Source organism: Camelus ferus, chromosome 1, assembly GCF_009834535.1.
Source record: "Camelus ferus isolate YT-003-E chromosome 1, BCGSAC_Cfer_1.0, whole genome shotgun sequence".
Classification (NCBI taxonomy): Eukaryota; Metazoa; Chordata; class Mammalia; order Artiodactyla; family Camelidae; genus Camelus; species Camelus ferus.
The window spans coordinates 49,942,451-49,965,996 of record NC_045696.1 but is presented as its reverse complement, the minus strand read 5'-3'; the positions used below and the strand labels follow the sequence as shown (position 1 = coordinate 49,965,996).

The following is a 23,546-nucleotide window of genomic DNA, read 5'->3' as shown; positions in this document are numbered from 1 at the left end:
TGGCAGCCACTGCCCTTAAACGCACCCTGCCAGGGGCTCGGGGTCGGGGTCAGGAAGGAGGAGCTCTGTGCTCTGGGAAGACAGGCAGGACAGGACTTCAGGTAGTTAAATATTTTCAGAAGAAAATTTTATAAACTTATTATTTCTTCCCATACTTAGAGAAGCAATAAAATCATTAACTGAGGTATCTGTTCTTCATGACTACCAGTAAACTTCTACTGAGATGTGTGCTTGGTTGCAACCCCTCCTCCAAAATTACGTGTGTGCTGACCTCCCCCTTACCTCTTCGGAGCAGTTCCTCAGATCTACCTGAGAGGCTGTCTCCTGAGCCGTAGTCCTCAGTAAATCCCCAAATAAAACTGAACTCACAGCTCTCACGCTGTGCATTTTTTTTGGTTGACAAATGCACACAAGAACTGGGAAGTCATAACATACTCCAACCACTTAAATATGTTTTAGACTTTCTGAACGCAGTGGAGTGATACGGGCCCAAGTTCAAAGCCAGACCCATCCTTCCACAAGTACTTATTGAACAGGACAATGGATAAATAAAGTCATGCCCTGTTTGAACTTATATCCTAGCTCTCTTACTATTGGGGTGTCTGGAGCAAGTCCCTTGACTGCTATGAGCTTAGTGTCCTCATCCACAAAATAGAGGAAATGGTATTTAACCCACAGAATTCTTACATGAACAAATAAGAAATTGTATCCAAAATGTTTTAACACAGTGCATGGATTATAGAAAGCTCTCAACAAATGATTGTTCTGATTTTATTCTCCTGTGATCTTGCAGGTGTAGCAAAACAGGCTTAGCATTGGTCATGAATTCTTACAGTAATGCCTATGGGTAGGAAAGTAAATTTAAAGATGCCAACTCGTTCTCCCTCTGATTTCACCATCATCCACTTACAAACATCCAGGCTTTTATTTCTAGTTCAGTTAATATAATTTCTCATTTGTATTAGGCACTAGAGTAAAACCAAAAAAGATAAAGAGAATGTATGATTCAAAGGTTTGTTATTTTGGCTTCTTTGTGTGGATTTGTATTTGCTGTACTTTTATTTGTGGGATAGAAGTACGTTACTTAATCCAGAGTCATTTTCACAGCAATAAATGTGTATATTGTAAGTGCCCTGCTCCTTCCTGCTACCTTACACAATCATAAGACATTTTCATGATCAGTAGCTAATGCTTCCACAGCTCAGCTTCTCCATCTAATGGCCTGAGTGAAACTGAAAGTTGAAAGTTAGGGCGCAATTCCCTAAATTACAATGGCAGACTGATTTCTAACCCTCACCCCTATGGTGTTGTCTCTTGGATTCAAGCCTTTGCTCAACCTGGAAACTAACTAAGCCAGTCCTGAGGCGGCGTGCAGGCTGTTTGCTCAAGCGGCCCCACCCTGGGTGTGGGATATCTTAATTCATATTGGTGAGGAGTCACCAACAGCCTCACTGACCGCTAAACTCCCCTGCCCTTTTTGCCTTTCTCCAGATGCTGAGAAACTCTGGTTCCTGCTGCTGACCTCTAGAGGGTGCAACAGGTACAGAGGCCACTGGGGAGGGAGACTTTTAAATTGAATGTTAATTTTTTCCTGAAAGTAATAGGGAAGAGAAGGATTAGTTACAACAGTGTATCAAGACTCCTTCATCTCCCTCACACACACACACACACACACACACACACACACACACACACACACACACTCCTTCTTTACACACAAAATGGCAGACCATTGGCTGTTATCTCCGATTTCCTATATATACCACAGTGGAACAAAACTTGCCACCCCAGAATAGCTCTTTGGCTTGAGGATTATTGGGGGCTGATTGTTTTTAAAAAACAAAAAGAGCTTAAGAGCTCTTTCTTTTTACCTCTCCCTTAACTGCCTAGAAGAATTTAGATAAAGGGCCTGGTCCAGGAAGAGCACTATTACCCGAGACCTCTACAAAGAACATGGGCTGGTGTGGCAAGGAGACCTCAGCAGGTCCCGGGGACCAACGTGCTCTCTGCATCCCACTGTCTCTGAAGGGCCCAGCAAGCATCTGTATCTCCAGCTCCATGTGAATTGCCTTCCTCCTGAGTCTCAGACCCTACCCCCTCTCCTTCTCTCAGAAGGCATATAAGCCTCAATTGCCTAACTTGTCCTTGAATGTCATATTCTTATGGAGCCCGCGTATGTTTACAATTAAATTTGGGTTTTTTTCCTGCTAATCTTTCTCCTGTTGATTTAATGCTTAGACCAGCCAGGATAACCTAGAGGAAGTTTTGGGGTTTCTTTTTTTCCCTCCCCCACAACAGAATAGAAAGCTTTAGGTGACTTGTAAGGTATTCCTTAAAATTTATGATAATTATCCAGCCTGGGGAAAGAAGTCATTTTAACAGAGAATGGGAGGAACAGACTAGGGCAGTCATAGATTTCTTAGATCTGTATGCAGTGGACATCCCTAATTTTTAATAGATGCTTTGTTCAGGATTTTCTTTCTTACTTCACTGCTTCATCTAATTTACTGAGGAGTGGGTTTCCTCACCCTGAATTTTAGTTATTCCGGAAATAAGAAAATCTGCTATCTTAATATCTTTCCTAGGGTTAATTACCTAAGAGATTAATGAAAAGTTGAATGGAGGTATGGTTGGAGAAACATAATTAAAAACAAAATCTCCTGCCACCTCAGAAAACCTCCCACCAAAGTAGAAGGAAAAGAAAGTTTTTATTATTGAATAAGCATTAAACCAGAATGTAATGAGAATTATAGGCAACCCACTAAAAAGATTACAAAAACAAAGAAATCGTGCCCTTTTATATAGACAAGCAGATACAACCCATTGTATACATTTTCTCAAGATAATGTCTAGTCCTCCAATAAGAGGACTTCACTGCACTATTTGTCACACATTTTTCATCCTAAATGCATTTGGCAATATGTTTAGTAATTGTCCTTAAAAGACAAAATTTCCTCTTATCTTTTTGTCTGGAGGTAGGTTTGCAATTTGGAGCCAGGTGCCAGATGAAGTCTGGCTCCTCTCCTCCCAGAAACCTGGGAGATAAGGGCCCTATTTTCCCTGATGATTACATTTCAAAAATATGGCCCCCCAGGTGCTGGAGGAAACATGCTTGGATTGCTTATTTAGCTCTTTAAGAGATTTACATGTATTTTAAAGATGGAGAGACAGAATTTACAAGTTTTGGAAAATAACTGCTCTAAGAAACGGGAGGGGAGAAAGTCTCTGTCCTTATTTTCAACAGACAGAATTAGTCTTCTTATTTTTCATTTGTATTTGTACTGACAGTACTAAAATGTAAATATTACATTATAAATTATAAGTAATAACATATTTTGATTCAAGCACCAAGCCCTCCTAGGTTGGCATTACCCTCCTTTCCCTGTCACAGGCCCCCCTCACTCCAGAATACCTTCTCCTAGGCAAGGGGTGTCTGCCTTTTGGCCCATCTGAAATAACGTGCTCCTGGTAATCCCGTATAGAGGCAGCCTGAAGTCTGGAGAGCGGCTGCAGGGCCCAGGGTGCTTGCTGCGTGATGGGTCTGGTGTTGCACAACTGGTACCCAATTTCTCTAACGCTCCTTCTTCTAAACTGCCTCCCCAAGTGGCCCTGCCTGTCGCGAGTGTGACCTCTGTATTACTCCAGGACAAGCCATAAAGTCTTTTGCACTTTGTTCCACTTCAAGGAGCTCTACAAAGGCAGGCCTGTATCTGCTCTGTTCACTGCTGAACTCACGGTGGCCAGCATACAGCAGGCACTCAGCATATCCTTGTTAAAGGAATGAAGGAACACATGTGTGACCAAACTGAAACTAACCATCAACTATAAGAATAATTCTAAAAATCCACAATTTCTGCCCCTAAGTTCATTTCTTTCTTTTCTTAACCTCTTTCTATTGAGATATAATTTATGTACAGTAAAACACACTCTTTTTGGTATACAGATCTATGAATTATGAGAAACATATACAGTTACGTCACCACCACCACAAGATACAGAACAACAAAAAAATTCCCTCCCGACCCTTGAAGGTCAACCCCTCCCACCCTCCTCTTGGCCACCACTGATGTGTTTTAGGTCCCTATGGTTTTACTTTGTCCTGAATGTCACAAAAAGTAGGCTTTAAGTCTGGCTTCTTTCACTCAGCATAACGCTTTGACATTCACCCATGCCACTGTATATGTTAGTAGCTCATTCCTTTTTATTACTGGGCAGGATCCTATTGTGTGGATGTGATATAGTTTGTTTAGCCAGTCACTACTTGAGATCACTTGGGTTATTTCCAGGGTTTGAGGGGATGGCAATTGTGAGTCAAGCAGCTACAAATATATGCATACAGGTTCTTAGAAGTCTCAATTTTCTTTTTCACTTGGGTAAATGCCTAGGAGTGGGGTGGCCAGGTTGTATTTAATTTTATAAGAAACTGCCGTACTGTTTTCCAAAGAGGCTGAACAATTTTGCATTCCCAGCGGTAAGACTTCCAGATGCTCTGCTTCCCTTGTCAGCACTTGGTATTATGAGTTTTTGTTTTTTATTCAGTGTTAGCCATTCCAGTAAGTGTGCAAAAAATACTGCACTGCGGTTTAGATTTACATTCTCCTAATGACTATGGTGTTGAGCATCTTTGCATGAATTTATTTGTCAATTGTACATTTTCTTTGATGAAATACCTGTTCAAATATCTTGTCCATTTATTATTGGATATTTGTTTTATCCTTAGTGAGTTCTGAGCGTTCTTTATACACTTTGGATAAAAGTCTTTTTATCAATGTGTTTGCTAATATTTTCCACTGGTCTGTGGCTTGACTTTTGTGTTAAGCTTTTTTGTTTTAAAAACAAAGTTCCCCTCTCTGACGTTTCTAGGTCTACAAAGTGGTTTAATAAGCTTAAGGCATCTGAAATTAAAAACCCTCAGGGCCTGTTTATAAATGCAGACAGGGCTTCCCCATTTGCTCATTGACGAATGGCTTCTGGTTAAGGGCAATAACCCGGTTCTTTCAGCCTCTGATATTTTAGGAAGTGGTGCATGTGACTTTTCTGAATCTCCTCCCTCTGGGCTCCCCTCCCCTCTGCAGAGGGAGACTCTTCTGCATTCAGCTCTCTCTGCACCGGTGGCCAGAGCAACGCAGCCCCGTCTCTGAGTCAGGAGCTGCTGCTGTCAGGGCACAGGGCAGGCTGGGGGAAGGCACCAGGAGGACTGAGAGGATGGGGAACTCTCTGCTGAGGGAAAACAAGTGAGTACAGACTTCCCAATTGGAAGCAGAGGAGATGGGTAGGGCAGAAAGAGAAAAAGAGATCTGCTCTTGGGAGAAGGCAATTGGGTAAGGGACTAATGAGAATGAAGTGCCTACTATGTGCCAGACACCATGTTCAATTCCTTGTAGGTTGGCTTTCTCCTCAGAATCATAGTGAGCAGCTCGTAGAGAACAGCTGGAACGCAGAAGGACTTTATCAAGGGAGGTCTGTGCAGTACACTACCACCTAAGAAATGGGACAGCTTTCTGGGGCATGGAGGGGATGCTCTCCTGAGCTCTTAATGCCCCACAGAGTGCTCAAAGACATCACCACACTTTTAGTTGCTATTAAAGTTCTATTAAATAAATAGCAAGCTCCTTGATAACATAGACCTTGGCTGGTGCACACTCTCTGCAACAGGTAAGCAGAGGTCATTGAAATCGGTAGAGAACTTGGCCTTTCTTGACCTCAGTTTCCTCATTTTTAATGGAAATAATAACACCATAGCTACATTGGAGGGTTCTAGTGTGTGTGTGATACATAGTAAAGTTCAATAATTAGAAGATACTATTTTTTGGACCATCATCTTCATTAACATCAAAGCAGCCATTGTAAAAGTTAGTATCACCCAAAACAGGGGAATTTCTCAAGTATGAAGCGAACTGGTCTAGACAGAATGAGCTAGCGTAGCGGGTGGAGGGCAGGAATCTATACAGGATTGTGTTTGTTGTCCCAGAGCTCAGCTCATGTCACTGGGAGCTAAGACACAGAATCCAAAATGCCACCTGCCAAAAGGAAGATTGGCAAACCCACAGGATGTATCCTAGACCTCATGAGGGTCAGTGTTGTCTGAGACTTCTCCCCAGATCCTCACGGCGGTTTGTCAGACTGCAAATCTAGCATTCCTCTATATAAACCCCTATTTTTATGTCTAGATGTGAGACCCTTATTCATCTTCGAATTTCTGTTTCCTAGCATCATTTCTGGCATACAGTTGGCTTTCAATAAGTGCTGGATGAATGATTGGAATCATAAATAATAACTGTCTTGAAAAATAAAACAAAATCCCGATATGATGTGACTGCGAAAGTTATGATTGGTGTCACAATTGTAATTTTGCTTCTTAGAACTTTGGTATGAGGTGAAGGATTGTGACATTAATACATGTTAGTTGTAAAAGAAACTGGAAAATACATAAAGTATTAACAAGAAAATAAAATAAACTGGGGAGTCACAGTTATAGCTACTGATACCATTAGGAGCACTAGCTTTATTTTACTGTTTTGTGTTTATCAGCCACTTGTATTCCTTCCTTTGTGAAGAGCCAGTACTATCTTTCGCCCACTTTTGCTTTGGATTTTGGTCTTATTGATAAGAGAGTTGTTTGTCTTATTGGTAGTAAGAGCTATTTGTACTTTGAAAAAAGTAGTCCTTTCTCTTAAATATCATGAAAAATATTTTTCCATTCTGCGTGTCTTGTGCCTCCCAGAATTTTTGGTTTTTTCTTATCATATTTTAAGCATAATTGAATTAGCTCTTGAAAGCTTTATGGTTTCTGCCAATTTATGCTTAAAATTCTTTTCCCATCCCAAGATAAGACAAATCCACAACATAATTTTTATGGTTTTATTGCTTTACATTTAGCACCATACATTCAAATGTGGTGTCAGATAAAAATATATATTTCTTCCACATTGTTAATCTGTTGGCTCAGCGTCTTCATTTCTATGCTGATTTAAATTGTCTCCCTTTATATATTCAAAAGTCTTATATTTACTGGGATCTGATTTTTAACTTCACCCCTGCCACCTGGTTATCATCCAACTAGCATCCCCACCCCAACCATGTCTCTCCAGATCAAATTTGTTACAAAAACCCAGGCAATTCCCCCCATCAGGCAGAATGGCACCTACCCCTTCCTGAGAGGTGCTCCGAGTCTTAGAGAAGGAAGGCAACTGCCAGAAGCAAACTCAGCTCCCCCACCTACTTGTCCTCAGACAAGTCGTCTAACTTTTTAAACCTCAGTTTCTTCAACGGTAAGAAGTAGAATCATAATATCTACCTCATAGATTTATTCTGGGATTAAATGAAATATAGCATAGAAACTGTACGTTATTTACTTCTAGTAAGTAATATGTATAGTAAGCAGTATTGATGTATAATAGTGAGTATTTATAGTGTGTGTGCATATATACTTAGTAAGTACATGGTAAGTTGTGTGTCATTTTTAGTTTCTTTTTGTCTATACCCTAGACTCCCCACAAATAAAAAGATAGTTATACAAAAATCCAACTCAAACAATGAACCAATTCGTTTTCTTTATTTAATTCTTCCCCTTTTGTCCCATGTTCTCTGCTTTGGTGCTTTTGTGAAAATAGCAATTCACATGAGACAAGGCCAGTACCCTTCCCCATTCCTGTGCACAGTCCCTGAAACTGCGCCAGGCAGATGGCCTTTTCTAGGCATTAATGTTCTCAGGGTCATCAGCGAGGATTCCTGGACGTTTGGGAACAAATGGTTTACAACTGATTGTAGATGGCGGTTGCTGGAGAACGTTGAGGGGCTGTTGCTATGGAAATGAAGAGAAGGTCAAATCAAGGACAGACTGAGGATAGATCGAGGGCACGTTAAGAGGTGGGAGAGCAAGAAGGAGAAGCCGAGGCAGTTTGGGGGTTCCGCATGAGCAGCAGAAATGAGGGCAGTTGGAAAACTTACAACGAGAGGTGGAAAAGGAAAGACTTGGCTGGTTCCCTGTGTGTGGAGTTCTAGGTGGCACCAGAACACTCAAGAGCTACCCTGGAATCTGAGGAATCAAAGCCACCAGCAGAGAACATCCAGGTGAGCGCAAATCCAACAAAACTTCCCCCAGCCTTTGCCCATGACGAGTGAAGTCTGTCGGGTCCTGGAATCGCACACCCTGCAACAGAGGACCCTGCTCAGACCAGACCTAGCAGAGGTCGTAATGATAGTAAATGTGAAGACAAGACAAAAGAGTAAAACACTTTGAACCTTTGGGCAGGAGATGTGCCATTTTGCTAGGAACCTAGTGCAACCCCTGGCAACTGTAAATAAGGATCTGCTTTCTGCTTGTTTGTCTCAAGTACCTTTGTGCTCCAGCTCCATCCTGGCCATTTCACATTGAGTTCTAAGTTTCTATTTCTGAGGTAACCACATCCCCTACATGGCTACAACTGCTAAAAGGTTTGTGGAGAGAGGCGCTTGTGAATACCCTGATGCTATTCAACAAAACCTGCCCCATCAATCCTTTCTGACCAGGCTTTTTGAGTCCAGGAAATCACTACAATATGGAACAAGGGCCCCTGAATCCAAGAATACCAAAGACTGGCAAAGTCAGTTGTTCTGTAGCTTGAAGGGTTATGTGCACTTCCCCATGGTTTCAGGAGAAGTTCTTGAAAGAGCATCAATTAAAAAGTGACCACAGGGCCAAAGCCGGTGTTAGGAGCTGGGAACCTAGAGATCCCTCCCAGCAGAGTGCTTTTCTTCTGTGCAAACTAAGGATCATGCATTTGAGGGGTATTGGATGTATGTTAAGGTACACAGTCCAAATGATGAAACAGACTGGGAGGGCATTATAACAAAAGAAGGACTGGGGAGACTGAGGGGCCAGGGAAGCTCTGTGTAAGAGACAGGAACCTGGAATTGCTGGTAACATAGTCTGCTGTCATAGAGAATCACCTGGCCTCCTTTATGGAGGTTGTCTGAACCTACCCTAGACCAAAACATCCAAATTGAAATGCAAGAATATATTGCAGAAAGGTGGAGTGGAGGAAATAACCAGTTTAAAAATAGCTTTTGCCCATGTTTAACTTTGTTCGACCCTTACAACTCCATGAGGTAAGCAGCGTAGGAATCTTCATTTCATACATAAACTGTGGCTCAGGGAGTCCAGAGGTATCAATCCAGTAACTCAAAATCATCTTTTATCTCACACCCATATCTGCTCAGAGAACCTAATTTCTTAACATTGTTGTGATTTAATAGTGTCCTCCTGGTGTTTTTTTAGCCACAGAAATAGGAAGTGTAAGCAAATGGGTTAAAGAAATCAGAATATAGTCTGAAGAGGAGAGAGAACCAGCCATGCCTCTCAGCCCCAAAGGCTCCAATGGCACACGGACCCCAGAGGCTGTCCGGGCACTCAGCCACGTTGGCACCCACAGCCAAGGTCACATGCCCCAGCCTCTCCTCCATTGTCCTCTCCAAGAGAACTTCCTGAAACAGCTCACTGGGGGAGATATTTCTGGATGGTGTTTTCCAAGCATTTGTATATTGTGTTACTGGTACATGCAGTACTTTATAAAAGGCTTTCCTGTTCAACCGTGTAGGTAGTTAACTCTGTGTCAATTCAGAAAGATGCCCACAATGATACTTAGACTTCAGCCTAGGTGTCTGAATGCAGAGAGGTCCTGAGCCTTTCTGCCATTAAATCCTTTTTATATAGCTGTACCTTGGGGTCAAGATGGTGGCATATGATGATCTGAGCCGGTTAGAGTTGATCTGTTCAGGGCTACTCCTTCATTTATCAAGTACTTACTGGAAAATGGCACAGGCTAGCGATATATACCATGATGAACAGATAAATATGGTTTCCCGACCTTGTGAAGCCCACATTCTAGTGTAGGATATAGACAAGTGAGCAGACATGATAGTGTAAATAGGAGAAATTCAGATGCAGTGGAATCATGTAAATATTGCCTACCCAGTGCCTGGAAGAAACTTCTAAAACAAACATACCTTGATTTCCTGGAGATAACTCTTATGTGCTCTTCATCTCAAGATGAATAAATAACTGGAGTTGGGGGTGAACAAGCCTCTTTCTTTTGCTAGGAATACAGCAGAAAGTTCCTTCTCTGATTGAGAGTTGATAATGTCATCTTCGTCCTTCCAAAGGGCCAGTTTATGTCCTGGGAGGACAAAGGCATTCTAGTATGATAGACGCGTCCAAGTCGCCTAGAACAGATTTTCTCCTGGAGGAAAAAAGCTTTTTTCACAGAAATGAGAAAGGGAAGGGAGTCACCCTAACCAAGCTGCAGAAACTAAACTTGTGATTTGTCACCTCTTGGGTATTTTAGACGCTGGGACTGCCACTTCGCTGAAGGGTGTTTCTGCCTTCCGTGGTGAGTGGAGAACTGTCTTCCAGAGTTCTTTCCCCAACTGCGTGTAAGTTATCTGTGAACTCCCCTCTGTCTGTGACCACAGTGCTGCCTGTGACAGTAGAAGCCTGTCACTAACCCAGACACCATTGTCTGAGAGTCAGTCAGGGAAGCGATGCTCCAAGTTGGTAAGAAACAGGAACAGTAGTCTCATGAGTGGTACTCATTCTTCAAATGAGAAAGCCTCGGAAGCAAGGATGAAACTGGCTACCCATGGAGAGAAAGACCACTAATCACTTGCAGATCTCAGAGTCTGCCTTTAGGAAGCACGCATTTCTGTCCCTTGCACAGAGAACGTATAGCTAGGATGATTATATAATTCATTGTCCAAACTAGGAAACATTTGTGAGTGAAAAGGAGGCTAAAAATAATTAAGGGTCACCAAGTGATTGATAACGACATTAACTAGACTGTCTGTGCCAACCAGGACACATGGTCATTCTCCTTAGAGCAGATGTCATCCTTGTCTCCTGAAATGACAACAGGTTTCCCTCATATTTATACTGTGTTTTTTTCCGGGGGTTATCTCTATAGTGTAGTTACCTCTGTGCTCACATGGGGAGAGTGGCGGGTGCTTGCTTGGGTATCATAGATTGGGGTTGGGATTGGGATTGGATATAACAATACCTCCTTAACTCATTGCTATAAAATAAATTGATATTTTTATCAGAAAAAAAAATCCAAAAAAGTTACCCATAACATCACTATAGTTCTCCGTCTATAAATCAATTCCGTATCAGCCTCAGAAAAAGGAGAAGGAAAGAGAAAGAGGGAGAGAAACACAAAGGAGTAGATTTCTACTTGACCTTGTCTTTCATTTTTTCCTTTTTAATCTTCTTTTCTGTGCTCTAAGGGGTATCACAAAAGGCCTATAACTTTAACAAGTAGGTAAAAATAAGTTTGTACAGTTGAGTGTCACGTCCTTTGAGTTTCTGAATACTGGAGCAACCAATTTCCTTTCCTTTTCTTTTACAGGAAAAAAATGCACATTTTTAAAGCAAGACAAGATTCCCCAAAGCAAAGTAAGTTATTGCTTTCACATCATTTTTACTTTTGACACTTTTATTTCCGAGCTGCCCCTTCCCTGTGCTCACAAAGGTCCTTGGGCATATTTTGTCTAGGATAATACTTAACACATTTTGCTGTAGTTTGTCTGATTGCATGTCTGTTTGGCCACTAGACTGGGAGCTCAGTGTGGGAGGAACTGGCTTGGTGATCTTTGTATCCTTCTGTTAGTCCCTGAGGCTGAAGGAGTTAAATGAGACAATAAAAGCAAAAGGTGGGGGTGTGAGGCACCTATAAGAAACTGTGAGGAGGCCAGCGTGGACACAGGATGCACAGAGGAGGGGCAGAGCCTTAAAGCCAAGTTTAAGGTTGAAGTTTTTGTCTTGAGAACCACAGGAGGTACTGAAGGGCTTTAAACAAGGGCCAAGTACGCTCACATTTGCATTAAAGACATCACCCTGTTTGCTGTGTGGAGAACAAATTGCAGTAGGGAGAGGCAAGAGCAGGGGCTGGAAGACCACTTAGGAGGCCGATGCCATGGTCTCTGGTGATGGAACAGGGCTGAAGTTAAGGAAAGGGAATTCGAAGGAGAGGGTGGTGAATAGAGCCGTAGGTAAGAGAGGAAACAAAGAAAGTACAGGCCTGCGGACAGGCCGCTGCATTTCTAAAGAAAAACAACTGAGTTTTGCCTGTGCCTTCTTAGGTTTAAAGAGGAGAGCCTTGTTTATGAACCCTGAATCTTAAAAACCAGCCATGTAGGCGTGTAAATAAATAATACAGCCCTCCCACCCGTAGTCATTTCACCCAGGGGAGTTGTGGGTGCCAGGAATCCCTGGTCTCCACCAGAGCAAAACATGGTGGAAATAAGGCCCCTAGTGCAGAAGCTCACAGAGCCTTTTCTTTTTTGAAATTTTATTGGTGTTATTGACTTGCAATGTTATGTTAGAGTGATTTGATATTTTATACGTTTCACAGTGATCACCACGGTAAGTCTAGTTACCAGCTGTCACCACACAGTCATTACTATACTAGTCACTGTATTCCCTGTTCTGTGCATTACGTCCCCGTGACTTGCTTATTTTATAACTGGAAGTTTGTACCTCTTAATCTGCTTCACCTATTTACTGATCCCTCCACCTCCTCCCCTCTGATAACCACCGGTTTGTTCTCTGTATGGGTCTGCTTATGTTTTGTTATTGTTTGTTCACTTTTATTGTCCTTTAAGATTTCTGGGTTTTTTTTAAACTATTTTTTTAGAGCAGTTTCAGGTTCACAGAGAATAGAGCAGAAAATACAGAGTTCACACATAGCCCTCCCCACACATATATACTGCCCTACCCTCAACATCCCTCATCAGTGTGGCATATTTTGTACAATCGATGAGCCAATGTGGATACATTGTTATCAACCAAAGTCAACAGTTTACATTAGGGTTCACTCTTGATGTTGTACATTCTATGGGCTTTGACAAATGCATAATGACATACAGCCACCACTGTAGTATCATACAGAATAATTTCATTGCCCTAAAAGTCCCTTGTGCTCCATCTATTCATTCCTCTCTCTCTCCCTCTCCCCAAACCCCTGGAAACCACGATGTTTTTATTGTTTCTGTAGCTGTGCTTTTCCAGAATGTCATTTGGTTGGAATTGTACAGTTTGTAGCCTTTTCAGACTGGCTTCTTTCATTTAGTAATATGTCTGTTAAGTTTCTTCCATGTCTTTCATGGCTTGATAGCTCATTTCTTTTTTTTTTAACTGCACATAGATTTTTTAATCTACATATATGTAACACTTATTGTTTCTAAGGGTTTTGTTTTTTAGATTCCACATGTAAGTGAAATCACATGGTATTTCTCTTTCTCTCTCTAATTTATTTCACTTAGCATAATACCCTCTAGGTCCATCCATGTCATTACAAATAGCAAGATTTTATTCTTTTTCTGGCTGAGTAATATTTCTTTGTATATACATATTCCACATCTTCTTCATCCATTCATCTGCCAAGGAACACTTAGGTTACTTCCCTATCTTGACTATTGTAAGTAATGCTGCAGTGAACACTGGGTTTCATGTATCTTTTCAAATTAGAGTCTTTGTTTTCTTCAGATAAATACCCAGGAGTGGAATCCCTGGATCATATGGTAGTTATATTCTAAATTTTTTGAGGAACCTCCATACTGTTTTCCATAGTGGCTGCACCAATTGACAATCCCACCAATAGTGCAAGAGGGTACCCTTTCTCCACATTTGTTATTTGTTGTCTTTTTGATAAGGGCCAGTACAGCAGCCACTGTAGTAGCAGTACCATAGTGCTATTATAGTAATAGAGTTTGAAATCACGGAGTGTGATACCTCCAGCTTTGTTTTTCCTTCTCAAGATTGCCTTGGCTACTCTGCATCTTTTGTGGTTTTATACAAGCATTAGGATAATTTATTCTAGCTCTGTGAAAAATGCCATTGGTATTTTGATAAGAATTGCATTGAATCTGTGGATTGCTTTGAGTGGTATGGACATTTTAATAATATTAATTCTTCCAAGCCATGGGCTTAGTATATCTTTCCATTTTGTGTGTGTGTGTTGTCCTCAATTTCTTTCATCTATGTCTTACAGTTTTCAGAGTACAAGTCTTTTACCTCCTGGGTGCGATTTATTCCTAGGTATTATATTCTTCTTGATACAGTTGTTTTCTTAATTTCTCTTTTTGATAGTTTACCATTAATATATAGAAATGTGTCAGATTTCTGTATATTAATTTTGTATCCTGCAACTTTATGGAATTCATTTACTAATTCTAAGAGTTTTTGGTGGTCTTTAGAGATATATATATAGTATTATGTCATTTGCAGAGAGTGATAATTTTACTTTTTCTCTTCTAATTTGCATGCCTTTTATCTCTTTTTCATGTTTGGTTGCTGGGCTAGGACTTGCAATATGAGGCTGAATGACAGTGGTGAGTGTGGGCATCCTTGTCTTGTCTCTGATCTTAAAGGAAAAGAGGTCAGCTTTTTGTCATTGAGTAGGAGTTAGCTGTGGTTTGATGTGTATGGCCTTTATTATGTTGAGGTACATTTCCTCTATACCCAGTATGTTGAGAGTTTTTATTCTGAATGCATGTTAAATTTTGTCAAATGCTTTGTCTGCATCTATGGAGTTGATCGTATGATTTTTTAGCCTTCATTTTGTTAATGTGATGTATCACACTGATTGATTTGTGGATATTGAATTAATGGAATAAATCCCACTTGACCATGGTGTGTGATCTTTTTAATGTATTATTGAATTTGGTTTGCTAACATTTTGTTGAGGATTTTTGTTCCATACTTTCACTTTCAGTCTGTGTCTGTCTTTAGATCTAAAGTGAGTCCCTTATAGGCAGCATATAGATGGGTCTTTTTCTATTTTTGTTGTTATCCATTCAGCCACCCTGTGTCTTTTGATTGGAGCGTTTAGTCCATTTACAACTAAAGTGATTATTGATAGGTATGCTGACTGCCATTTTGTTCATTGTTTTCTGATTGTTTTTATAGTTCTTCTCTGTTTCTTCTTCCCTTGTTTCTTTCTTTGTGGTTTGATTATTTTCTTTAGTGTGATGTTGGATTCCTTTCTATTTCTTTTCCGAGTCTCTGCTGTGGGACTTTGGTTGATGGCTACCATGAGATATATGTGTATCTAAGTTTGTTTTAAGCTGATAGTTGCTGATGTTTGAATGCATTATAAAAGCACGACATTTTTACCTCCTACCACGTTTACATTTTTGACATCATATTTTACATTTTTACTCTGTGTATCCCTTAAATACTTACTGTAATTATAGTTGATTTTACTACTTTTGTTTCTTAACTTTCATATTAGTTATTTAAGTGGCTGATTCACTGGCTTTAATATATATTTGCCTTTACCAGTGAGTTTTTTTTCTTTCATATACTTTCTTATTTCTAGTTGTGGTCTTTTCTTTTCTGCTTAAAGGAGACCCTTAAACCTTTCTTGTAGTGCCAGTTTAGTGTGATAAACTCCTTTAGTTTTTGCTTGTCTGAGAAATTTTCTCTCTCCTTTGGTTCTGAATAATAACCTTGCTGGGTAGAGTATTCTTGGTTGTAAGATTTTTCCTTTCGGTGCTTTTATTCATGCCATTCCCCTCTGGCCTGCTAAGTTTCTGTTGAAAAGTCATCTGACAGTCTTCTAGGGGCTCCCTGGTATGTGACTGGCTGCTTTTCTCTTGCTGCCTTTGAAATTCTCTCTTTAATTTTTGCCATTTTAATTATAATGTCTTGGTGTGGATCTCTTTGGGTCCATCTTTTTGGGGATTATTTGAGCTTCCTGGACCTGGATGTCTATTTCCTTCTTAAGATTAGGGAAGTTTTCAGCCTTTTTTTTTTTTTTTAAATACATTTTCTGCCCCTTCCCTTCACTCTTGTCCTTCTGGGACTCCTATAATGTGAATGATAGTACTCTTGATTTTTTTTTTCAGAGGTCCCTTGAACAGTTCTTATTTTAAAAATACTTTTTTCTTTTTGCTGTTCTGATTGGGTGATTTCTGCTCTCCAGTCTTCCAGATCACTGATCTTTTCCTCTGTCGTCTAATCTGCTGTTGATTCCCTCTGGTGTATTTTTTATTTCAGTTATAGCATTCTTCAGCTCTGATTGATTCTTTCTTACATTTTCCAAGTTTGTTGAGGTTTTCACTGTGTTCCTTTAGTGTTCTCCCAAGTTAGGTCAGCATGTTTATGATTATTATTTTGAACTCTATCAGATAAATTTCTTACCTATATTTTATTAGGATTTTTATCTGGTGGGGGGTTATCTTGAAAGCTTTTGGAACATTGCTCTGTCTCCTCATTTTGTTTGACTTTCTGTGTTTGTTTCTATGAATTAGGCAAAACAGCTACCTCTCTCGGTCTGGAAGTCATGGCCTTATGTAAGTATGTCCTCTGAGTAGATTGTATGTGTTACGCAGCTTTGGTGGGATGGCTGCAGCTGAGGTAGACTTGTGGGGGAAGCGGTGGGGTCCCAGGATGCACCTTTCTGGTGTTGCCTTCAGGGGATGGCTGGAGCTTCTATGGACATGGGGCACATAAGGGCAACGTTGGCAGGCTGGCCGCAGCACCTGGTCTGCGTTCCCACCTGTGCTACCAAGGTGGAAGGGGAATGCAAAAAACGGTGCTTTCCTGTGCCTTTGACCCTGAGGATTGTTCCAACTGTTCCCCACCCATTTGGCAGGTGTTCCCGGGTTAGTAAATGGATTTCCTTCACATACTGTCTAGATGCACTTTAAACTGCTGTTTTTATTACTGTGCCCCAGAGAGGATAAGTCTGTGCATGGGCATCCCAGTGGTCTCCCTCCCTCCTGCAGGTCACTGCATCAGGAATAGGGTTCCCATCGATACCACGTCTCCATCTCCCCGACCCACCTCTGTGTAGTCCTTCTGGCATTTATTGTGCAGAAACTGTTCAATCAGCCTTCAGTTCTTCTTCAGAAGGAGTTTCTCTGTATGTAGGTATAGATTCAATGTGTCCATGGGAAGTGCTGAGGTTAGGGTCTTCCTATGCCACCATCTTGGACCCCCACAGGCCCTTCTCCTGTAGTGATAATCGTGGAGGTCCTAGATAGCCACAGGAATTTATGCAGATAGGAGAATCTGGAATGCCAGTGTTGAGGGAATCAACATGTGGTAAGGTGGCACATCTGCCTCCCGCGTCGGGTAGTGCCCTGAAGCTTCCACATGGAAGTTCAGGCTTGCTTTTTGAGCTTGTGCCCTTGCCTCTTTGCTGAGTGGCCAGAGCCAGCTGGTTTTAAGTAAATTGGCCTGCTTATGCTTGTGCCTGCCAGCAGTTTCAAAAATGGGAACGTTCAATTAAAGAGTTTCCTCCTCTGTAAAGCTTTCGTTGCACACCAGGTTCCACACTGCCATCATCCCTTGTCACCTACTAGAAATAGCAGCCGTCCTCTGCATTGTGGATCTCTCTTAGGTCCTTGTCTGCCTCCTCTGCTAACCTGTGAGCCCTTGAGGACAGGGACTATTTCTGATTCTTCTTTGTCTCCCCAGGGCTTGGTACAGAGGAGGTATGCAATACGTTTGGGGTAACGAAGGACAAGGAGGGGAAGGAGTGAGGAAGGGAGGGAAGTGTGATTTCCTGTCCAAAGATCTGTGAATGTGTTTCCCTCCACCCAGCCTCTCAGCTCAGCGCTGGATGTTTCTTGTGCAGATAGCTTGTCACTCCCCAGCGATGTGTTGTAGATCAAGATAGCCTGATAAGAGCTACCCCCGCTGTTCCTTGGCTCTCTGCTTATATTTCCTTGCCCCACCTCCCCCCTCCCTGAAATCTCCCTAGGACCTGAAATTCATTAAGTGTATTTTCTTTCTCCAGATGAAGAGACATCATCTGTTCCCACTCAGGTAATGCAGACACCTCTGAGCCTTTTCCTTTTTCTGAGATGACAGTAGAAACGCAGGCACCTCAGACGGCAGGAGAAGGCTTCCAGGACGTCTGTGATGTTAATGTGAACCACTTTAGATGCCAGTGCTTGTGAGCCCAGGGGCACTTGCAGGGCCTGGAGGTGGAAGCAGTAGCCACCTCTGTTGCTCAGTTTATTGAAAGGAATGAATACTTATCGAGCATTTAGTTTATGCCAGGCGGTGTGCTGAGTGCTTGGCCTGAATCATCTCATGTAACTGTCACAACAACCCTATGAGATGGGGACTGTTATTTTCCTACCCATTTTACAGATGAAAATACTAAGAGATTAAGTGATAGTCTCTCAAAGCCAGACAGCTGACAAGATGGCAAGGGCACAGTTCAGAAACGAGCCTCACTCCTAAATCTGCACTCTTTCCCCTGCGCTTTGCTGTTTGGCTGTTTATCTCCTGAGATTTCACCGAATGACACCTTCTCCTGACTGGTTTCCCTTTTCACTCATGCAAACATCTCTGGAATAGGTAGTTAAATATCATAACCCAAGCACTCTAAGGTGTCCTCAGATTGTTCTCTTATGAAAGAATGAGCTGCCTCAGGGTCTTTGGGGACTTTGGGAATTATATGGGGCGGTCAGGGGTCACTCTGGAGCCCGGGGCAGAGAGGACATGCCTGAGTGGGCTGAATTCTCTGAGCAGCATGAGGACTCTGGCTGCTTGGGCTAGTGGTTGGGGTGGGGGCAGTCATTTAGAAAAAATAGCCAAAAGATGGAGGGGAAGTGGCCGTGGAAGGGAGACTTTGCCCCAGGCTGAGCTGTGCTGAGACTGGAGTATGAAGGGAATGAGAAGAGGCCAAGTCTTGGTGATGGCTCTCCTTTGACCCGCAGGAGAATGCTTACCGGAGCTCCTCGGAGGACTTGTGCTATGCCTCCATCAACCACAGTGTCGCTGGGAGAAGGCCAACAGGGAACTTGGCTGAGGAGTGCTATGAGAACGTTTCCCTCACGGCTGAGAGGCCGAGAGAGTCGCTGGGAGGAACTGAGACCGAGTACTCGCTTCTTTGTGTGCCTGCCACCCCCAGGCACCCATCCTCCCCAGAAGATCAGTATGAACTTCTTATGCCCAGTAGAATCTTCCCTCACTCTGTGCGACAGCCGCACTCACTTACGTCCCCTTCTCAGGCTCCATTTTCCCATTTATAATGAAGTGGTTGGACCAACTTTTAACACCAGCAAATAAAAGCCAGTGGTAGGGAGTTCTGGTTGAAGCAGGTGTGGAGCACAAATTACCCCAACACGCGCGCACGCGCGCACACACACATACACCAGTTCTTTCTACAGGGGTCTCCGTGGAACATGGTTTCAAAGCCACAGGGCCTCTTAGATCCTCCTCAGTGTCCAACATCCAAAGATCAACAACTATCTTGAACACCCACTCTTCGAGAAGGGAGTGACCATCTTTGGTTCCAAGTGGCTTTGAAAATGGGCCACACTATTCAGTGGTGGGAGGGACTCCCTAGTCCCCTGCTCCTCAGTTCAAGTTCTTCTTATAAAAGGTCCACATGATTGTCCTCTGAAGTCACAAGGAAGCTTCATCCATCATATTGTGTACCCAAAAGAGAGTCCTCATTCCACCAATGTTTCTGGACCAGACTCCTCACCCATAGCCTTCCAGGTGGGCACCTGTGGCATTCTTGTGTCTCCATGCCTCTAAGCAGCGTCTTTTGCATTGAGTCCTTTGACTCATTGGCCGTGGTGGCTTGGTTAGTTACGTTGGTTGAATTAGTAAGTTCCAGGCCAGGTTTTTATATAATTTTTCATATAATTTTAAACCATATTTTTTAACTTTGTATTTCTCCCTAGAAGTCTTAAGAAAATCATAGCATCAGAGGAGGATAGAGTAGAGTAGAAAGATCTTTGGAGATCCTTAAATCCCACTATCTTTTTTTTGGCTCAGAGAGGATAACTAGCTGAATGTAACACTGCCAGTGAATTGCAGAACTTCATCTAGAGCCTGGTTTCCTGGCTTCCAATTCAGTGCTCTTCCAATATACCACATAGAACAGCCTCTATGATAAGGCATATGTGCATGTTAAATAATATGTCATGTATAAGCTGTGAATTAAGTGTCCACATGAGAAAGATTGACACACACATGCGTGCTCACACACAGACATATATTCCTTCTCTAATGAGCACTTCTCCATTTGCCCTGATTATTCATTTTCCCTCATTTTTTTTTTAATGTTCCAAGAATTGTGTCTATCCCCAAAACAGGGGTCAGCACACTATGGCCCATAGGCAAAATCTGGCCAACTGCCTGTTTTGGTAAAGTGTCATTGGACACAGCCTGCTCATGTGTCTATGTACCATCTATGGCTTCTTAACCTCAGAAGAGTTGAAAGGTTATGATACACACTGCAGGTACTACAAAGCTGAAAATTTTGCAGACCTCTTCCTAAACAATCATAATTAGAGATAAACTGAACAAAAATGTGTTTGAGTATTGGTATAACCCTTAAGAGCTGGTACGAATAAAATGGTATGGAAATTACTAAACCACAAATTAGATGAGTGAGACCAAGAACAATTAGCAAATTAGACTATTTCTATATGCACACCTGTGTTCTCAACTTCCTGTTTTATTTAACGCCTGGCCATTGTCCTAATTTTAGGGATGTTAAAATAGGAAGAAGTTCGTTGAGACAAGCAGTAGATGCATTATGAGTTTAATTACTGTTTTGTTTCCCAAACGAACCAAGGTTAAATAACTTTGCTATTTAAAATGTGCTAAGTGCCCAATGAGGATGAATCCAGTGGCTTGAGGTTGGATGTATCAACACAGGTTTGCTGAGACTTCAGCCAGCCAAAGAACCAATCACATCTTAGAATCTTGTCCTCCACTAACTTCCTATTTTCAGCAACATTCTTGCACATGGAATCTTACCTTTGACCCTTGGCCAGGAGTCACTCCAGTTCAAAAGGAGGCATGCGTGGTAGCAGGGAGTACAGTACAAGAGGCGCATGGCTTCAGGGGTGGGGGGTGGACACTAGAGTCAGATAATCAGTGATTCAAATCCTGGTTCTAGCTCTCCCTCCCGCTGTGACCTTGAGCATGGAACTCAGAGGCTCGGCTTCATCACCCTCAAACAGGAGGATTCCATCTAATGGATAAAAGTCATCTGTCACAGACCCTGAACAAATGATATCAAAGAGCAAAAGGAAACAGAAATCTTTATGACACAAAGAGAAAAACGTGCTGACATGCCGGTGCTGCAGGGTTACCACAGTCTCCCAGCAAGGCAGACACACAAAACTGCTGGGCCTTAAGCTGGGATGTTTCACTTGGACATTGCACCACTGTGGAAGTTGATTGGTTTAAAGATTCTTACTACAACATGATAAGTTATACCTGATAAGTTATACAAGTTATATTTGTTTGAGTCTTATCTTGTGAAAGCATTACCTGTCCCAAATAGCCTTTTGCAGGGAACATATTAAGTATAAATGTTACCAAGAGGAGGGAAAAGGGCAACCCCGTTACAGAAAATGCACATTCACACACACACACACACACACACACACACACACACACACACACACACACACACAATATTTGTATAGAATTTCAAAGGGTAGGGCATGCAACCCCTAAGTTAAAAAATCCCTGTTCTTGATAAAGAAGTGAGGCTGAGGATTTAAATTGCCCCCTTAAGTCACAGGGATAATCAGAAAACTCCCCTCCCCAGGGCTGGTCTTGAAACTCAGCATAGTCAAAGTTCACAGAGGCACATTTTACGCAGTAACTGCAGGCTCTGTGGTTTCTGTTTTACGTTCATACTAGTATCTATAAATAATCTGTATAAATTCTTAGGTAGAGCAAAAGAGAGGTACAAGAAAAGGACAAAGATAGGTCAGGAAAGTCTACCTTGACAACAAATAAATTCAAATGCTAACAGTTTTAAGACAACCTTGGGTGATGGATGCTTCAGATATCCCAAGGGATGGAAGGGCCCAGGGAGAACAGGAAAGCTGAGTCCCCAGGATTGCACAGGAGCCTTTAGAGAAAAGGAGATTCTGTTTACGTTTATCTGACTCTCTGCTCTTCCAAGCCGACCTGTTGAAAGCTGCTTGAAAGGCACTTGACCCGAGTGTGCCTCAGTTCTGCCACCTGTTAAACGGATCAGCGTTAAGTCTCTCCCATGTTCCCAGTAGGGGGTTCCTTTGTAAGGCACTTGGAGAAGTGTTGAGTGGTCACTGTCACCCCAGAGTCTTCTACAGTCTGATGACCACGTGTCTCAACCCAGCCCTTCCCCCTCACCACCTGTGCTTCTCAGGGGCTCCCAGATAGCCGCTGTGCCCGAACTGAGCGTGACCCTGGGAGGCCACCAGGGTTGGAGGCCAATGATCATGTGTGGTTGTCTAGAAGGCTGGACTTTGGGGTGCCAAACTGGGACCCTGGGCTGGTCCTTTCACCTCTCCAGACCTTGATTTCCTAACTATAAGATGAGGGGGTCGCCTTCTGATGCTAAGAGTATAATGAGCTCAAATTATAAAGGATAGATTAAGGAGTACTACTGCCAGCAATGCAAAGTGTGGGCTAGCTTATTTCCAAACAATGAAACAGTAATGGGAGCAGAGAAGGGAAGACTTACAGAGATTTCTCCCATTCCTCTAAGCACTACTCAGACTCAGAGTAAGGCAGGAGTCCACACCCAGAGTCCACATCTAAAAGGGAAAGGAGAAAATGTGCACGTCATCCAAATAAACCCTAGACACACGCAAAGGAAGACAAATCTGTTTATTCAAGTCCCACCAGTGCTTGAGGGTTCAGCTTGAGTCCTACTTCCTAGGCAAAGCCTTCTCCAATTAAACCATACTGATCACCCTTTTCTCTGACCGCCCACAATGCAACAGTTTGTATTTATTGTTAACACTTGCCTATTTTATCCTGCTGTTTCCTGTTTCATCTGTGCAAAGTCTGACTTCCTAATAAGACTAGCACCTTTTCCCTTATCATCGTCCTCTTCTTCTCTGGTATCTCCTGTAGCCTTCTGCAAAACACATCATTAAAAAATCTACAGAAGTTAAATTGAGAGGCAGAAAGAACTGGACATGTGTCTAGAATTCTTGTTGGGGACGGGAAGAGGCATGGGTTCCACTGATCTGGCTGTATCCTTTCTGCCTATACCTAAGTGACCTAAAAGACCAGTTTTTCCTCTCAAATCTTTTGGGTGATTTCACAGGCATTTGTTGATACTTTATTCTGCCCCAGGCGCTCTGCTCATCATGAAGATGTGTGGTGGCCAGTCAATTCATCTCCTATAGCAGAGTGGTGTATATGTAAGTGCCATTTTCCCCCAAAGACCTCAAAATGCTCTTAGTCACAAAGTTCAGTTCTTTCCATACCATTTGGGCAGAAGAGACAAACCCACAGAAAATCCTCTCCATGCTTTCAAGTGGTCAGAACCCAAGCCCAGGTGCTTGCGTCTTGGTGGTTTCCAGAGAAAAGGGAGGATCAGAAGGAAGCCCAGTCCTGCCTGCAGACAGGAACCCACCCTTCCTTCCAGCCCTGGGCACTTCAGACACCTGGTCCTGCCCGCAGGGTCCGGGGGGAAGTGGAGAGGAGAGTCGCCCCCTGCTCCCCAAGGAACAGGAACAGAGAAAGGAGGACCCAGCCCAGCCGGGTTCAGTGGTATTCATTCAGAAGGGGAAGCCGCCCT

At 42.4% G+C, this 23,546-nt stretch overlaps 1 protein-coding gene across 4 annotated transcripts; it reads left to right on the top strand.

Annotated features, from left to right (window-relative positions):
• Positions 1-5,103: 5,103 nt before the first annotated feature.
• On the top strand, positions 5,104-19,091 carry GCSAM (germinal center associated signaling and motility). 4 transcript variants are annotated; one of them, XM_032479062.1, is made up of 7 exons: positions 5,104-5,234; positions 8,005-8,073; positions 10,326-10,370; positions 11,382-11,428; positions 16,288-16,329; positions 17,781-17,809; positions 18,712-19,091. In XM_032479062.1, the coding sequence occupies exons 1-7, from the start codon at positions 5,206-5,208 to the stop codon at positions 19,024-19,026; spliced, it is 576 nt and encodes a 191-aa protein (XP_032334953.1). In that variant the 5' UTR covers positions 5,104-5,205; the 3' UTR covers positions 19,027-19,091. The 4 variants fall into 4 exon arrangements, with proteins under 4 accessions (XP_032334953.1, XP_032334943.1, XP_032334933.1 ...); XM_032479052.1 differs by having other exon boundaries at positions 7,999-8,073; XM_032479042.1 differs by having other exon boundaries at positions 7,771-8,073.
• Positions 19,092-23,546: the final 4,455 nt, after the last annotated feature.

Excerpts from the sequence above, each read along its gene's own strand:
- GCSAM (XM_032479042.1), top strand. The coding sequence starts at position 7,928 with ATGAGGGCAGTTGGAAAACTTACAACGAGAGGTGGAAAAGGAAAGACT. Across the intron at positions 10,371-11,381 it reads GGGTGTTTCTGCCTTCCGTG|GAAAAAAATGCACATTTTTA; the intron begins GTGAGTGGAGAA and ends TTTCTTTTACAG. Across the intron at positions 11,429-16,287 it reads ACAAGATTCCCCAAAGCAAA|GCAAAACAGCTACCTCTCTC; the intron begins GTAAGTTATTGC and ends TCTATGAATTAG.